This window comes from Chenopodium quinoa, unplaced genomic scaffold (assembly GCF_001683475.1).
Source record: "Chenopodium quinoa cultivar QQ74 unplaced genomic scaffold, ASM168347v1, whole genome shotgun sequence".
Classification (NCBI taxonomy): domain Eukaryota; kingdom Viridiplantae; phylum Streptophyta; class Magnoliopsida; order Caryophyllales; family Amaranthaceae; genus Chenopodium; species Chenopodium quinoa.
Window position 1 is genome coordinate 1,397,878 of NW_018744626.1, and position 19,590 is coordinate 1,417,467.

Consider the following 19,590-nt stretch of genomic DNA (forward strand, 5'->3'; position numbering starts at 1 on the left):
AATTAATATTGGTGGTTGTTTAATAAGTAGAGGTGATCAATGGGCAGGTCGAGTTGGATTTGGGCTAGGATAAAAAAAACTGGTTCATTTCTCGAGCCAGGTCATGCCAAGCTTCGGGCCAGAAAACATGTGCTCAAACCAGCCCAAACTAGTCGGGTTATACGAGCTTTTCGGGCAAATTTCGAGTCAGGCCAAAAAATCATCTAAAAATGCAAAAAATCCATTTCCCAAACCCATCCAAACTTTTTTTAAAATCAGGCCGGGCCATTTCGGGCTGGAAAATTCTACCCATAATCAGGCCGGGCTCAGTGTGATCAGCTCTACTACAAAGTATTAAACCGCAATTTCTAAATATAAGTTTGAGAAAAGTGAAGAGAGGAAAGAATTTGAAATTCTGAAATTTTTCAGCATACTTTTCAGCTATACGCCTATACATGACTTTAACAATTTCACTAAATGATACTCGTATTATGCAAGAGGAAATCCTAGCAAAAATGGTAAATTTTTATTAACATAATGATACAATAATGATACATTGTAATGTACAACGCTACACTCCTACACTTTTCTAAATTTCACTTGCAAAAACAATACAATGAGAATCAAAGGCCTCAACTCTGCAAGCTTGCTATCTCCTGCATTATCCCTAAGCTAACTAGCCTCACTGGCCATGATACTCATTTAGCAGCTAATACCAGTGCAGGGCAGTGCCTGCCTGCTTGACATCTCCAACAGCAACTCTGATGAAACATTTCACAGGGACACTTAAGTCTACTCAATTAGCCGTATTATTTCCTTTATCTTGGTTTCATTGTAGAATAAAATTGTCAACCAGCCACAGAATGGTCTGTCATCGATTGCATCAGACAGGTACCTGCATTTTCAGCCATGACTATGAGCATCAAACAGTTCACAAAAGTTTTCTAAGTTCTAAAATGCAAGAATTAAACGAAAGGCAATGGAAAATTGACATAAAATAAGAAACTTTGACTGCTTTAACAATCCATAAATTAACAAAGACAATTGGGTCGGCAGATTACTAGTGTGCACAGTAAAAAGCCGTGATTGCCTTTTAGAAGCTCAGTTAACATACCTCTGATACTAAATTCTTTTTAATGATAAGCAAAATAACCAAAAACATCGATTCTATTTTGTTCTGAAAAAATAAAATTCTAATCTATTTTCCTTTTGCAGTTAAAAATGGTCTGCAGTATTTCTAGATCCTACAAGATACTGTAGTAACTACATCTCTTCTTTTTCTTATTTGACATTAGCAAAAGCACAAACTAGTTATAACACTGACTTGCAAGGGAAGAATAACATATTTGCAACAATAAGTGCCTATCCACTTCCACAAATGTCACCTTGATAGCCAATACCAATTAAATTGTTGGCCAGCTGTTGAATTTCATGTTCAAGGGCTACAGATATAGTAACTACATCTACAACAAGATGATCTGACAGCAATTGCTTACATTGTTTTCAGGCTTGACAACCTCGAGTGACCGAAGCTCAGTTAACATTCTCTGATACTCTTGCTGTGCCTCCTCGAGCTCCATTCTAAGCCGTGATGCCTGCATGGGTCATTTAAAGCAGTGTAAGCAAGTACTACACAGTTCATGAAATACATAATAAACTGGTGAGCTACATAGTTGGATTCCAATTGCATGAGATGTATTGAAATTTGTGAGCTCCTCAGCTTTAAGAGAAACCCAAAAGAAAAGTACATGGTACATTGGTACATAGGAAAAATTGAGCTACTTAATGTACCTTGCACTTAAGTTCTTCCTCAGACTTCTCATATTCTAAGCATCTGAAACATACATAAAGACCATAAGAATAAAATAAGCAAATAATAACAAAATTAAGATAAAGTCGAGTATCAGCTTAGCCAGCTTTGATAATATTACAAAACTACAGCTGTCGATTTTTCAAATCTGTCAATGAGAAATCAATGTCTACTTTTATTTAGTTTATTTGGTAAGGTCAATTCTATTGGACCAGGACCACTTGCAATTTAACTAGCTAGCTACACTATTATACTTGTGTCATGCTTTATAATTCCATAGGTAAATTACCTCTCTCGAAGTTTCCTGTGCTCCTGCCTCAACACCTCAGCCTCCTGTTGACCCAACGGCGCTGCAGCATGAATGACAGGCTGCCAAAGAAGAGTAACCATATTACATTTACCAAAACACTGTTCACAGAAATTAGGTACAACTAAATTGAGATATCAAATCCGCATAGGTTATTACACATTGGCAGAGCTAAGGGATAGTTTAACCCGTATAGGGTAATGTCATGTTGTCATATACTGGATCTAGAATCAACTCGTGTATCTAGTGTATGATATTACTTACATATCATCCTTTTGACTTCTCTTGCAATGTATATCACTGTCTCTTCTTCAAATTGAATTTTCCAAACATATTTATCTCCATTCTTTTTTAACTCCTTTGAAGCATGGATTATCAACTACATTTGTACTCTTTTATTTCTAACTTCAATGTTCAATTGCATTACATGGTTATATTTCATTTTTCACATTAGTATCAGAGTATAAAATATGGATAAGTGGACACACAAAGTCCTCTCCCTAATCCACCAGAATCACTCAAATGTTTATTATTAAAAAGACAGAATTAGTCGCAAAGCTAACTGCAAATCACCAAGTCTTGCAAATGCCAAAATATCATTCACAGTACATACGTTAGAAAGTTAACATCCGCATTAAATCATAATTCATAAACTCCAACCTGAATTTCCATAGAACGCCCAGCACTATGAGCAGGTTCCACTCTGCTTTGCCGTCTGCCCCTTCCAAGAGAAGACAAAAGATCATCTTGTGTCCTCTTAGTTCCTGCAAATAAGATCGCAGTAGGCATCAGCATAACTCCCGACAAAAATATCTGAAACCATTGAAAAAAATGAAAAACTTACCACACTGCTGGATGCCGCTTCGAGCAGCTAACAAATCTCCAGCAGGTAAACTGAACACAGGATGAGCCTGACCAACAGGTGAACGACTCACTTTTGAGCTTTTATCCACACTAATAGGCTTAAGTCTAGCATCACTTGGACTAACATAGAGGGAATTAGCTGAGGGTACAGGTGCTGGGGCTTTCTTTTTAACCTGATACCCAATAAGTCCACAGTGATGATCCCTACAATATATTCAAGGATGTGCATTGATTAGTAAGTAGTTTAAACTTGCATATGGTGAAAATTGGAGTGCATGTGTATTTTAAAGTTTCAGTGTGTCGCATAACCAAGGTACGTTTTCTCTCAATCAGCTTAGGATGGAAAAAATCGATAAAAACAAAGCTAAACATACAAATGATCAATTAAGAATAAGAAATGCAAAGTATGTAATCTAACGACATCATGGACTTGTAATTACGAGATAGTAAACAGATGAAAGGAAAGTACAAAATAGAATCAGAATTTGGCCATTTGTTCTACACTGAACAGAAAACATCGCAAACCTACCAATACTCCCAAGTCATTTCCTTCAAACGAGTTTCAAGCTTTTGGAAGAGCGAAGTCCTTTCAAAATCCTGTTTATTATGAGTGGGCTCGACAAAGTTTGCTTCCAATACCCCTGAAACAATTCGATAATTATAGTATGAAGTATGCACATAATCCAAACGCACGATTTTCAGAGACGTATTGATATGTGATGAAGAGAAATTACCTACAACCCCTCTTCCTCTACTGTCTAAATAGCTAACAACATGCCAGAATGGCTGCCAAAAAAAAAAAAAAAAGATAAGGGATAATCAACATGAAAAGACTTGCATTATAATCTAAAACAACACAAACATACTTCGCTTTTAGTAAAGCTCAACCTGAATATGAAGTATTTGATTAGCTTATACATCCAGAATAAAATTATTGACAGGGATGGAAAATATACAAGTATATATTTATGTGACACACTAATTATTTTGTCTAAGTGATAGAAGCATTAATCTCACTCATGGCACCAAAAATTTTCAAAAAGTTTACCCATGGACAGATGGACCCATGGTCTTCCAAAAGACCACAACAACTATATTTTTACCAATCTTCTTTTTCCTCTATCACAGTATAAAAATTTGAAATGAGCTAAACGTACATTATTGTTAAAATGTAAATATTGTTGTGTAGCTGCTCATTACTAAGATTCTAAGAATCACAAGTACACTCAGAAATAAAATACTCCAACACACAAGTTACTAGCATGATCACTTGACACTTCGTTTTTCATAAAGATAGAAAGGTTTGACACGCTTATATGCATGTGCATGCACGTGCTCACGTGCACAATTGGTCACATACAGAGCTTGGTATCATAAGGACAGATTTATGCAATTTACCAGTATAAGACGGTTCTTATGGTACACATTGAAGCCATGGATATTTACATCAGGAGCTTCCTTCAGAAAGCCTATTGTTGTCAATACTTCCTGAAAGAGTCAAGCAGAAAATTTTAATCATAAAAGAAGCAATATTAAAGTACATATCAAATAAGAATAATAGGATACTGATACTACTCACTAACTTTATAGGGTGACCATATTCTAGGGTTTAATCGCATCAGGTCATGGTCAGTTTTGGGTGGGTTACCACTTAACAGGGCCTGATCAGTTTTTGACAGCTCTAGTTGGGAGTTAGAAGCTCTGCTATTGAGCTCCAATTCCTCCAAGTCTGACAGAGTGAATGACAAGGTACCAGATAGGATTTGTAAACAAAACATATACTCCCTCCGCCCATACCGAGGTGTTCCATATTTTACTTACTATTGTTAGTAAGTTTTGTCACTCCACTTAACAAAAAGTTGGCCTGGCCTTTCCTTAATAGGCTTAATCCACATGTCATTTCCTTATGCAAACTTAGATATGGGACAAAGGGTAAAAGAAGCAACACAGAATGTTTATACAAAACCTTCATACAATTTACTATGTCATCAGTTATGAAGAATAAGCATGGACTAAGACACAATATTCAATTGTCATCATCGCATAAAATTATACAACAAATCATGTGGGATGTGGCAAATTATAGAATCAAGTGTGTGGTTTACCACTGTTACCAACCTTACCGCGTTATCAAAGACTATCAATTCATATCTTTTACATCAGAGTAGGCTGAATGGCCAACATTAACATTTTAGTTAGCTAACACTCAATTAAATACTACCTCCGTTACAGGTCATGTGCAACGATTTGACATAAAGCAGAGAGGGAAAATGTCTAATCGTTGCACATAACCTGTAACGGAGGTAGTAGTTGATACATTAATGTTTTTTTCTTTCTTTGGCCATTCATCATCCTTTACTTTGTTAAATAATTGAAAAAGAAACTTTAAATTGTGACGAATATTACCAAATTCATGAGTTAGTTAACAGATACATTAGGTCTTTTATAGCATAACAGCACATGATGTTCAGAGATTAATGGGTATCCTTCCTCAATAGTCAAATCTCCTAACATTTTCAAAGGTGTTAGTTTCTCATAAATTTACAGACTATTGTTAGTAACCAACTAATAAGGTTTGTTTAAGGATGGAATAGAAGCTCCATAAAAGCATTTCAGATTTCAGCAGAACTGGAGGACACTATGGCAAAATATGATCAATATGATTATTGCATCTATGAGGAGTAGAGATGACTTCCACTTCACGTACATTTCATTCTCTTCAGTAAAATCATTTGCAAGGAAATTTTTTATAGAAAAATAGGTGGGCAATCCATGCCATCCAAAAACTACCAAATGAACATGATAACAAAAAATAATGGAAAATGAAAGCATGATAAGTAACCTCTTTGGTGCCCCCAGTTGAAGGTCTGTACATAATGAATTCAGGATATTTGAGACCATGTGCTATACTGTGATGTTCCACAACTTTCCCACGCAATATGATACAGAAATTTTGAGGAATCCGCAAGTATAAAATGGACAAGTATACCTGCAGGTAATACCAAGGTTTGTTAGTCTGATACCTAAATATGGTTCGAAAATAATGAAACTATGTCAAAACCAAGACTTACGCGAAGGGAGAAGCGATATTGATTCCCAATGTGCTCTTCACTTATTAACATTTTTGAATTAATTTTCTTAGTATTCTCAGAATTTCTCAAGCGGATATCCTGTGACCATATAGTAAAGAATTGATTAGATGATACAGTTGACATTAATTCTACACGTTAAAGTATGTGGAGTCAACCTCAGGATTGCTTTCAAAATCGAACTCCAATGTCCCATCATCAGTAAACCACAAGTTAAAGATGATAACTTTAGTTCCATGAGGTCCAATATCATCGAACTGCCATCAAAAATAAAGCAAAAATGTAACTCGTAAGAACTTGCTACAAAAAAAGTGTATTTGAGAAACAGTATAGAAAGCCACACGTACACATGCATATATTTTATTCATATTCAATAATTAACTAGCTGTACATGAGCTTGCAGATTGTGAACCGTTTAAGTAAGTCATGATGGTGAGATTTAACCAGCTCAGGTTGGACTTAACTTAATCAATTAAAATTGTCCATTGTGGGTCCTTATCAACGTAAAAAAGTAATTCTAAAAAGGAGAATACGGAGGAAGCGAATCCAATATGCAAGGCAGGATAAGATGGTCCAATAACAATGTCCATCAAGGAGACCAGATAATCAAAACTGTTAGTAATCCAAAGATAGGACAAGGCAACCAAAGAGATGGTAGATCCAACACGACTCGGCTCAACTTGTTCTCACTACAGACATGGGCCTCAATTTAATGTGTCACTTCAATGTTTTTGTATGTAGTAGTAAACTCTGTCTAGGATATGTCATACTTGCTTCATTGCAAAAACATGGTGATATTCTTTTTTGAGTTTTTTTCTTTACATGCACAGCCTCTCTAGAGTCTCTAAGTTTAAGATTGCCTCATCGCTCCCATCTTAACCTCCTTAAACCCCCTCATCAAAGATGAATCACACCAGGTGATTAGCTTTTGTAAGATTGCACTAAAACGCTTTATTGACTCTCAGATAGAAATTTATTACTCAAGCATATTAAACTTTACATGCAATTGGATACATACTGATGGTGAACTATATGCTTTTCAAAATTACAGTAGTATATCTTTTAATTTGTAAAGGATTGCTGGTCAGGAAAGTCCTTATTTTAACCAAAAGAGGTCATGGTCTATAATCAATAAAATATAAAGGACAGATGGCCCACATTTTATTCCAATTTTAATAAAGCCATTAAGTCGTCCAGAGAAAAAGCATCAAGAGGCTGATAGCTAATATCAGTGGCTCTCGCAACAAAAATGGAAAACCAGTATAGGAAGAATAAGAATCAATGATATTAGCAGGTAATAACATAGAGAGCTCATTGAGCTCGGAAAAGACAGTTATAAATACTACCCCTGTTAAGTATTAATTGCAACTTTGGAAAATTTTATATCTCACAAATAATGCCCCAAATTTGCAACTAATACTTAACGGAGGTAGTATTATTTTTTTTCCTGTGAACTACACAGGACTGAGGACATGGTATGAAAGCAATGATAGATATGGCACCAAGTAGAATCCTATCAATAACTGAACCCTTAATATAGATATACAGCACAATTTACAACAAGGTCATGACACAAAATACATAAGCAAAAAAAACATGATCAATTTAGCTCCAGGAGACCAATATTATCTATGAATAAGTTCACTGGCACGTCTACTAAAGAAAGCTATCAAGAAGCAATTAATTAAAAAAGAAAATAACTTGATTTAAAAATAAATAATTAAAATAAAAATAAAACAGACAACTGCAAATCTGTAATGACCGGTTTAAGTTGCGATCTATTGCACGTATTTGTGAGATACACCTATCAAGCCTTTAACACGCAGTGGTCTCAGCTACAGTGATGACTGCTAAAAGTAGAGTGTATTGATTCTGGAATCTAAGTCAGTATTCTCAAACTCAAGAACTATATAGAGATTATTAACATCATCAATAGAGTGTCTCGGGTCTTTTAATTCTAACCCTTGATTTGACAAGACTTATAAATAGTCATCTGAGACTGTATAAGACTATAAACTAACCTGCTTCATAAGCTTGGCTTCATTTTGATATGGCGACCACTGTAAAATGATGGATAAATTAGACTTAAAATACTCTTCACCATGGCGACACAGAGGGTTGAAGGTGTCAGTTGACATGTTGTACTCATAATCAACCTATCAAAGCAAACAGTTCAATTATTTAGTACCCATAACTGACAGTCAAAGAAAGTTTATTTTATGAAAAAGGATCAGATTATCAGAATGCCCAGCTAAGATAATAACCTAACCTTGCACAAATACTGAACAAAACACTATCCATAATTTATATTTGTACAGTAGCTACTAAATATAAGCGCAGAAATTTTAACTTAAAACAGAAACAGTTGACATAGAAAGGGCTTGTGATATTGATGCAACCCACAGTACTATATAGTATTTTGACAAAAATTAAAAATGATATGAATAGAAACTTGTAGGATGATTGACAGCCAATGACATAATTTCATTACTTACCATAGGTACAACTATCCTGTCTAGGCCCGTTCGTGACAAATACGTGTAGGACAAGAGACCAATGCTTTGAGTCAATGTCCTGGTCATGAGAAAAAAACACAAAGAATAAGCATAAGCCCCAAAAAAGGATTGTGACACCTGAGGTGAGAATTCCTACAATTAACAATAGCAGTAACCTATAAGCCCACCATCCGAAAGTTTTTTTTTTTTTTGCTAGACCCACGGTCTTTACACATGTGCCCTTATAAGCATGTTGTACTACAAATATTCAATTACTGAATAAACAAATTACATAAAAAACATACTTCCTCCGTTATTTTTTTTATCACAATTGTTAAAGATCTCGCACTTGCCAATGCATAAATCTTAACACTAATATCTTTAATTATACTTGGGTAAAAATTTTAAAAAGTTGATATTTTAAAAATTTATTTCAAGACGAATCTAACAAAATCCCATATGACTACGCTTTCTTCAACTATTAATCACAAAAGACGATCAAAGGGGTGTGTGTGAATAGTGTAAAATTCCAAAAATTGTTTTTAAATTAGAACGGAGGAAGTACAATTTTACTAGTTTGAAGAAGAGATTAAATTTTTAAAATTTTTCTTATTCAAAAAAAAAAAAACTAATTTTTACAGTTTATCAGAAGTCCACACTCTCCACCCCACCCACACACTCAACAAAAACAACAAAAAAGGCAGCCTTAGTCCCAAAATGATTTGAGGTCTGCCAATGACATGAATCATCATAAGGAACTGTCTGTCCAGGAGAAAGAGCAAAGCAAGATAGCCGATTGCAGAAAAGTAGGAAAAATAAATAAATAGATAAATAAATAAAGAGGTTATCAGAAGTTTAGAAACCCCAAAGAGAAACAAACAGACAAACAATTAATTACCAACATATAAAAACTGACTTCCAAAATTGTGCACAACCACCACCAACACCCCCCCCCTCTTCTTCCCCAGAAGCCCCCTTCACCACCCTGTGTACAGACGTAATCCCCTCTATCAGCCCACCATGGGTTTTATCCTCGTACAAGTTCACCAATCCCAATATTTAGTTAAATAATACCACACAAACTCCCAAAAGCAGGAAATCAGTTACTACCTCCATTATTTTTTAGTTACAACAAAGGGGTATTATTTGTGAGAAATAAAAAATCCTTTGTTGCAACTCAAAATTAACGGAGGAAGTAGAAAGTTTTTTGTTAAAAAACAAAAATATTTGCATTCATATGGAAAAACTGAATTGTTTGACATGTCTAATCACGAGCTAGTGAACCAGGCAAGGACTGAGATACCAATTCATCAAATATTTTGAGAGAAATACACAATATAAATAAGTGACTACATTTCATTGGTAACCCTACCGATTGTTAAAATGTCGACTGAAGACTATAACGTCGGCTCCAAGTCTCATGGTGCTGGTCTTAAATCCATTCCCATCTGAAAGGTGAAGAGTCAGCTATATTATCAATGAAAAACAAAGAAATGAAAAAACTTGGAATTGTAGGTTTGAACTTACATCGTCCAATGGCTGATTTAGATTTCTTGTCTGAAAATCCAAAACTCATACAGCGCCTCATTGCCTCAGGGTCCATTCCACCTCCATCATCTGCCAGAAAGTATTAAGGATATAAAATAAACTAATAAAGAAAGTAAAGCTCCCATGAGAAGCACAAAACAACTAACAAACAAGAGGATTCCTAACAGAGCATGAAGAAGGGGGAAGCCTCTTGATTATATATGAAGATCAACATACCTTGAGTAAGCAAGGCTGGAGTTCCATCCCTTGGATTTGCAATTTTATCTACAATTACATAAGAGGCTCCATTTTGTATCTATTAAATTGAACAAACACAGAAAGGAAAAAAAAAAACATTTGTATAAGTGGAAATGCAAAATCCTTTATATGAAATGTTTCTACCATGAGTATGAGAGTTGCATGTTATATATAGACAAATGGCACAAAAAATTTAGAAAGTTTCAGCATATTTTCATATGTAAATTCCGGGACAGTATTAAAATATGCAAAACAACTTAATACAATTAACAAACAAACAATTTTGTAAGTGTTGCTATCCTCTGTAGTGATATACTAGTCATCAAGTACAGGGAAGGCAAGGTTCTAAAGAATTTGATGTTTTTTCTGCTACTACGAATAGTGAACTAACATTTATACTTTGGACTTCTGAACATAAACAAGTCTACAAGAACTGCCGCAAAGCGAAAACCAGATATGTTACTACTTAACAATCGAAAGAGTATAAAGTTGTAGTTCATTTTATAATTCTTTGAAGGTTCAAACTATATGAAGGTTCAATATGCCTTGAAAAGAATTTTTTAGAATAGGACAATGTTCAAAGTCTCAATCAGCAGTTCAACCGAAAAACGATGCATAGTATTTGGCAAACATTACCTCATCAATTGCATTATCAAGAAGTTCTGCAATAGCTGCACAAATAGCCAACAAACGAAATATCTGATTAAGAAAAATAAAGCAACAAACAAGAGACTCCAATAGACAAATACAATGAAAACTTTATAAAATATAGCAATTTCATAAGCAGAAAACCTCCAAAAGCCCACTTATGAGAAGTCGCATTTGAGTGAAGAAACTTGGGATGAACATGCAAATAATTTTTGCTGTCTGCAAGCAAAAGACAGGTATATCAGAGACCATGACGGGAGATTCAGTCAATATGTTAATTAATTAATATTAATTTAGGTGATCAAAATAACACTATTATTTAATATAAAACAATCGATAGCTAACTTTGAGCTTTAGATCTCGAATCTGGCACATCTTCGTAGTTTCCAGCTTTCCAGAATTGTCGACAAAGTGGTGCCGGACATATAGATGGTACTGATGAAGTAGTATCTTCAACAGATGTTTGAATTATTTCACTGGTGCTACTTTGGACAGTGCTTAAAGCATTTATTATCTCATTGTCTTCAGGTTCACAAATTTCAGGTAGATCATCCCACCCTGGTGGGCCCAAATAAGATGAGTGAATGTCTCCATTTTGGATCAAAAATCCATTGAGTTCTGGTTCTGGTTTCACGTGATTAATTTCAAATTCTCTCATATATAATCAATGTATTAGCCAACAGGATGCCTTGTGCTAATTATGGATCAAGGAGACCGGACCTATATCAAGTACACAAGATATTATCGTCAATCACAATAAGTGTGGCAAGATAAAAGGTTCACAGTCCCACAAAGAATCCAGTACTGAGAAAAAGGAAAGTGCAGTTGATCCTTGCCACAGCTAGTCAGACATAAGACTCGACTAAAAATTATCATTGTGGTTTATGCAAGAATTATAAGAAGATTACTCTGCATAGAGATTAGAGAGAAAGCCTAAAATTGGAAAGAAGAAAGCAAGGTCCCAAATTTCACATATCAGCAAACAGCATACAATGAATCGATTCATGCTTTAGCATACTGTCCCGAAAAAAGAACTTTCGTCTTAGCCGGATCAACCGGAACAGAGAGTACCATACTCTGAAGCATCATAAACCATGAGACCAAAAGTCAGAATACTTTCAAAAGATCAAGGTCAATGTCAAATTCAGGCTTCCCCAGAAAACTAATGCCAAACATAAATCATAATTATACAACATAGAATCAACAACATGAGACTTGAAGAAATACTGAAAACATGACAATGAGTTCATACCCACGAAACATAAATAACTCCCAACTTTGAATCCACCATCTTACGGTCTTACCTCTGCAACACAAACTATTGTAGAAAACCCTCTAAAATAACACTAAGGAATCAGGAATGAATTTACGAAAGGGAAACAAGGTGAATGGAAACCAAAACCCGCAAATTAACATTAACATAGTTATTTGTTTTAGAATAAGAAAGGAAATCCTCCCACTCCCTTCAACCACCAGCCTATCCTTCAATCTCCCTCTTGCTGCCGTCACCACCACCAGCACCCCTTCCTCTTATGCTCTCTCTTTACAAAAACAAACAAACAAAAATACTCTTTAGATCAGGTTGCTAGGTGGTTTGTTGTGATGATTAAGGTTAATTTTAGGGTGCTTAGGGTAGTTTACGGGAATAAAAAGGTTTGGTTGTCGAGGTGGAATAAGTGAATTTTCAAGGTAGTGGGGTTAATATAGTGATGGTGGTGGTGGTAAATTTGGCTCTAAGACAATGGTGATTGGGTTTAGGGTGGTGGTGTTAGTAATAGAGTAGGTGGCTTGAGGAAACAGAACTAGAAAAACCTTTAGGGAGATGGGGAATATAGGTAGATAGTGGAGTAATGAGGAGGGTAAAGCGAATGATTAGATTTATTTTTATAAAGAAAGAAATACAAAAGTTAGGAAAATCTTCTCTAAGAGCATCCCCATCAATGAGCATTTTTTTGCTCATGAGCAAAAATGGTGAGCAAAAATGGTAGAAGATGTTCCCCATCAATGAGCATATTGAAAAATGCTCATGAGCAAAATGAAAATTGCTCATAGGATGAGCATTTTTTAAGATGAATAGTAATCATGTGGGATCCACAATACAAGTAAAAAAAAAAAGAACTAAAAATAATATAGTAGAGAGAAATATAAGAGGGTATTAGTAAAAGCAAGAGAGAAGATGTACTAGAGAAAGAATGGGGAAGAAAATTTTTTTTATCATTGGTGGGATAAAAATATGATCACAAAAATGCTCATGGGAGAGAGAATGAGGAAACCAATTTTTGCTCATCGTTGGGAATGCTCTAATAACCATGTACTTACCAAAATGGTGAGGAAAAAGAGTAATTAATTTTTGTTAATAAAAAACTAAGGAAAAGGACCATTGTAATTCATTTACCTTTTTCTAAATAAACCAAACCAAACACCCCATAAGAAAAAAGAACATATAAGAATGTGACTACAAACATAATACACCTAAACAAAAATTATTTGAAAAAGGTTCATGAAGTGTTTAATGCATTTGTTTACACTCAGGCATAATTTCAAGTCTAACTCTATAAAGGATCAATCAACCAAGAATTAAACGAGAAAGAAAGTAAATTAATTCAAATAAAGACCACACCACCCCTTAAGTAATCTACTTAAACAAAGCTTAAAGAATTTAATCACCGGCTTTAAAAAAATGACCATTATTAAAAGAATTTTGATTAATTTGGTATGAAATTACATGTTGTAACCGTGTGGTTTTCTTCCACTATGTATAAACATAATTCTCCTCGTAAGGTTAGGCCAAGTCCCCAATTCTTATCCTAAAATAGTTAGTATCCAAACAAACTTAGGAGACCAAGTCCACACGAGTTTCGAACAAACTAATTTAAATTGTTTCATTTACTAATCCAAATCAAATCCTAACTGATATCCTTAAATTTAGCCTTAAGCAAACTAACTAATCAACTATTAATCAAAGTACACACAGCCAACTTAATAGAAATGAACCCTAATGCTTGAACAAAGAAAATCTCCGTGTAAGCAAAATCTAAAAAAAGAACTAGAAAACTAAACAAGATCCATTCTTAAATCTTCTTAAAATTACGCAACATACTACTTTGATCGAGCTACCAACAAATTGCCAATCACAAATTTGAAGTGAATTAAATTAAAATATAAACTTAGATATCCTTGTATAAGCATAAAATACTCTCGAAGTTCTCACGTAATTCTAGATTAGTGTTAAAATAAGCTTTTGTATAAAAAAATCAAGATAATGCATATCATCTCTTTGTGCCACCAGTCTCACCACAACTTGGTAAGTGACATGGAATTGTGTCACACCATGTCATGAGCACAACTATTTTACATTGTATAGTTTCTCATAGAAAGATGTTAGTATCAACACATAAACTCAAGGCGTAGCATGTACTAACAAAGAGTTTCGGACACCACTCCGTGAATCCGTGATAGAGCTTCCGACTCTGTTATAAAAGAGGAAAGCTTTCTTATGCATATTAAAAGTTTGATGACTTATTATCTATCAATCGATCAAACGCCTTAATCCCATATGTGGGTTCGCCTACATGAACCAAAAATATTATTTACAAAAACCTTCCTCATCCATCTCTTACAATCAAATACCTCATTCGCAAGTTAATCTACATGCTTCGTATCCTTCCTAACTCATTCGAACTAGGAATGGCAACGGATCGGATTCGGGTCGGATGTGGCTAAATCCGAATCCAATCCGTTTAGTAAACGGACCCTGTACTCGGATCCGAGTCTTAATCCGATCCGACTCGTAATTTTTGGATCCGAATCTGGTCCGTTTATACGGACCTCCGAAATGATCCGAATATATTTTTTATTTTTATTTTTTGTAATGTCATATACCTATAATTGCTTGTATTGTTATACCAATTAAAGTATAAACATAACATATTTAGATTATAAACTAAGTTACATAACAAAATTTTGCTACAAAACAAGCAAATAATTGTCCCAAATTATAAAGCATATGCTTATACTCTCGGATTCGGACTCGGTTCAGACTCTGTCGGACTTTGCGTAGGGTCCAAGTCCGATCCACCTCCTATTCGGGTTCGGATCTATTTTATCGGATTCGGACTAATTTTAAACGGATTCGAATTGGAATTTTTCCTTCGGATTCGAATCGAACTCGGATTAAATTGCCATCCCTAATTCGAACTAATTCATTTTTGGTCTTCCTCTACCTCGTTTAACATTTCCATGATCTCACTTTCCCACTCTTAGTACCGCTACGCCCTGGATCTCCGTCTTACATGCCTGAACCAACGCAAGCACTTTTCCAGTTTCCCCGTAGCTATGAGGAATAAAATCATTTCTTATTCTATCACTTAGAGAGTTCCCGCACATCAATCTTAACATGCATATTTTCATAACCTTCATCTCTTTAATGTGGTCACTCTTAGAAGCCTGACATTCAATACCATAGAGCAACATTGGTCATATGGCAGCCCTATAGAAATAGAATTTCCCCTTCAAATATACAGGAATGCTTTAATCACGTAACACTCCCATGATTGCTCTCTATTTGATTCACTCGACTAAATCCTGTGGGCCATGTCTTGTTCAATCTCTAAACGTAATACATTATCGCTTGTCCCCCTCTATGTACCAAAGTGGCATACGATATATTTAATCTTACTCCAACTTAGCTTAAACCCTTTAAATTCAACTTTTGCCTCCATTGCTCTAATTTGGCATTAACCCCATCTTTAGTTTCATCAAACGTTATCTGAGAACAATATACACCAAAAAGATTTAACGTAGACCCTTAATGCAATCCTATTGAAATAGGAAAATCGTTTATCAACCCTCCACATATCCTCACATTTGTTGACACATCTCAAGACATATCCTTAACCAGGTCCACGTACCTTTGTGGAACACCTTTCTTCAACATTGCCCACCAAAGTACCACTCTTGGCACCTTGTCATATGCTTTCTCTAAATCAATAAAAACCATATAGAGATCCTTCTTCGTCACCCTATAAAACTCCACTATTTGTCCTATCAAGTGGATTGTTTCCTTAATATATCTCCCTCACATAAAACCCTTATCCAAAATGCTTGTGCACACCCTTAACCTATGTCTAATCACCCTTTCCCACAAACGTCATAATGTAGCTCATAAGCTTGATCCTCGATAGTTAGAACTTAGAACAATCAAACTTAAGCGTCTCCTTTGTTTTTTATACACGAGGACAAATGTGCTCTTCCTCCAATCTTACGGGATCCTTGTAGCCCTCCATATCTTGTTAAAGAGGTTTGCTTATCGATCATACCTAAACACCTCCACATCTCTAACGATATACCATGAGGGTCGTCAACTGCCTTTTTAGGGTTCATCTTCTTTAGTGCAATCTCCAACTTTACTCTCCTAATCCTCCGCACATACTCCACATTGATTTCTTCATCACTTATAAAGGCATCTCCTTAAGCCCAACCCTTACTAGCCTTACTAGTGTATCTACCAATCTCCACCTAGTATGCCCAAACAAATGCAATTAATTTTCTCTTACTACATTATTATCTTGAATGTCTACAACTCCAATTTTCCTCCTAACATATTCATTTCTAATTGAATTCTCTAAGGATTTAAGGCGTTCCCATACATGCATTTCTCCTTCTCTCATCTTATTATGATCCTTTTAAATGCCTATAACAATGTTGGCCTAAGTTTCCTTCCCCTTAGTTTCCTAAAAAACATGTCAACATAATAACTAATGATACTCAACAACTTTATAAGTAAATAGTAGAAGAGATCAAAATTTGGGCTTATCGGGTCTTAGTATCAAATATCAAGCCCAAAACCACAACAAAAAAAGTGTAGGCCACATTCAAGTTTTTTTACTAAAAATGTGTTTCTAGGCTTGCTAAACCTGCACTTTTTTCGGGCTTTAATAGTTGATAAACTCTAGTAGAGATTATGTAGCTTAAAATATTGATGTATTAGGCTACAATAGCTACAATACATTACAATATACATTGTGACAAACTTCAATACATTTTAGCTTGTCTTTGGAGATAGAGATGCATTTATGCCTTTCAAAGAAGATTATTTAACTTTTTGGCTTCACCTCTAAACTTTCAATATTTATCAACTCAAAATCACAAGTTTTGTGTTTGATTCATGCTTATTCCTTTCCATTAAATAGTTTTAACATTAACCACTATCCTTGTGGATACCACTACAAAGAAACTCAAGGATCACAAGGTTTTTTCCTCCAAAAATATATGCTAACTTTTTAAATTAAACTTTTGTACGATAAACGCTTTTGATAATCTAATAAAAAAAATTAAACGAAATTAAGTATAAATATAAGATTAGTTTTTAATTATCTCAAGTACAAAGGTAATAAATAATTTAGAAAACCATAATATGTTTACACAATTACCCAAATTCAATAGATGTTATAGATCAAAAAGAGTTAAACTTCCTCCATATCATAACATTGCAATATTTTGACTTTTGAGCTAACTTTGACCAACTTTTAGTAATAAAATAAAAAAAAAAAAAAGGTTTAATTAGGTAAAAAATTGTTATGTAACTTTTTATTAGGTAATAATTCTCCAATATGTTCTTTCTATTTAGAATTTTTTTTTTTTTTTGAGCTAAAATAATTCAAAGTGGAGGAACAAAAAGGATTGGATGGAGCATTATTTTTTTTCTTATTTTAATAATTCTGAAATCTTAATAGTCAAAGTTTGCATTGACAAACGTGAAAATTAAAGTATTGCAATTTTTATAATCATAATAAAATATACAATAAATATGTTTCCCAATAGGCAAAAAAAAACTTAAATTAAAAACAAAGAACTCAAGAAAATAGATTCAAAAGTAAACTCACCTTCAAAATCAAACATACTTGAGCAAATTAACATAATAGTTCTAGTAATTTACCTGCAACTCCAAGCAAATTTGCCCAATAACACAAGATGCTCCAAGATTCAACCAACTAATTCAAAACCTCAGCAATAAAATCAAATTCAGCACCTTCAAACCCAAAAAACCAGATCTGCTCCTTCAAATCAGCAACAAAAGCTCAACAATTTCTCCTGTTCTTGCCCAATTCAAAAAAAACAGCAATCAACCCACTTGCAAATTCAATATAGATGTAGGCTTAAAAAAAAAAATTATTTTTGATAAAACCAAAAAAACCCCAATAATTTTCCAAAACCCTAGGAGAGAGAAAAAGTTAAATTTATACCTAAAATCCCACAAGTCACGTGACATACGAATTTGAAGGAAACAACACACGTGATACAAGATAATGACAGGCTGTAAACATCAAATCAATACAGCTGTCTTTCCTAAAATTACTCAAAATCAAAAACAAGAAGAAAGAAGATTGATTGATTACCTCATAATTGAGGTATTAATTACGTAACTGCCCAATTTTGTTAGCTTCCGATCTGCAACTCACCCTTCATCTGAATAATAATTCCCGCGCTTCTTTTTATTTTTTGAAATTTGTTTCGCGCTCAAGAACTCACTGCACCCCCAGAAACTCGAGTAGACAGCGGCGGAGACGGAGACGGAGGCGAATATAGAACCGTCCCTGAGCTAGGGCAGGAGGGTCGGCCACCCCGGACCTAGAGGAGAGAGAAAATGTCGATCTTGGATTTTTGGGTTTTGATTAGTGTTTCAGGGAAGATAGAGCAGCAGAAATTTGGTGGTTTTTGGAAATTTTGATATGTTAAGCAATTGATTTTGGGGTATTGGTAAGGTTGGTTAGTCGCTACTTACTCATGGGAGAATGACAATATGACATGGTTCTGGTAAGTAGTGTTGGGACTTGGGAGTTGGGAAGGGAGTTGGGAAGGGAGTTGGGAAATATTTCACAATTCAAGCTCCAAACTTGAATTTTGATTTTGATTCTCCCTCCATATTTCGCCTTTGTACTTGGTTTGATTTTGGTGAATGAAAATTGAATTAAAAAAAAAATAAAAAAAATACTCCCTAGTTATATGTTGTAAAAGTTTTTCTAATAAGAAAATAAAATAAGTATTTAAAAACAGTCAAAACATGAATAATAGCAAGTATTTAAAAAACGAAAAAAGTACAAGTTAATTTTGTTTTCATTTAATAAGGGTATTTAGGTAAATGTGCAATGATGACTTATTCAACTTACCAATTGTATATGTTCAGTGTGGGTAATGAAGTTTGACAACATTTTGGTTATTATAAACATCAATTAATCCCAAAATTCTTAAAAGTTAATGACGTTTAACAACACTTTAGTTACAAGTAGATATTAACAAACCCCTTCTCAAAAATCCTAAAAGTTAATGTCATGAAAGAAGCGAATAATTTGTGGTGATGCGAGGGATAAGAAGTTAAACAATGGAATAAAGAAAAAGAGGCAACGACGACGTTAACGATGAATTGGGAATGATTCTGGGAAGAGAGAGAAAATGGTTCAAGTTGGAACTTGAAAGGTATTGCGGGCTCATATCACTGACGGTATAGGTGGAGATGAATCTTCAACATTTATTCAGTTTCAATAGAGAACATGGTCACCCCTACCCTTTAGATTTAATTATACCCTTAATTTCACCCTTTATATACAAGGTTTT

General features: G+C 34.5%; 1 protein-coding gene across 1 annotated transcript; it reads right to left on the reverse strand.

Moving 5' to 3' along the window:
* Nucleotides 1-483: 483 nt before the first annotated feature.
* Nucleotides 484-18,948, reverse strand: LOC110700371 (protein MICRORCHIDIA 6-like). Its single transcript, XM_021877902.1, has 22 exons — nucleotides 18,375-18,948; nucleotides 17,915-18,069; nucleotides 11,323-11,697; nucleotides 11,122-11,196; nucleotides 10,966-11,000; nucleotides 10,309-10,387; nucleotides 10,072-10,161; nucleotides 9,917-9,992; nucleotides 8,545-8,623; nucleotides 8,071-8,205; nucleotides 6,208-6,306; nucleotides 6,032-6,130; nucleotides 5,803-5,949; nucleotides 4,359-4,448; nucleotides 3,695-3,746; nucleotides 3,490-3,601; nucleotides 2,941-3,164; nucleotides 2,757-2,860; nucleotides 2,079-2,158; nucleotides 1,771-1,813; nucleotides 1,476-1,574; nucleotides 484-874 (listed from the first exon to the last, which is right to left on the reverse strand). The coding sequence occupies exons 3-22, from the start codon at nucleotides 11,633-11,635 to the stop codon at nucleotides 863-865; spliced, it is 2,043 nt and encodes a 680-aa protein (XP_021733594.1). The 5' UTR covers nucleotides 11,636-11,697; nucleotides 17,915-18,069; nucleotides 18,375-18,948; the 3' UTR covers nucleotides 484-862.
* Nucleotides 18,949-19,590: the final 642 nt, after the last annotated feature.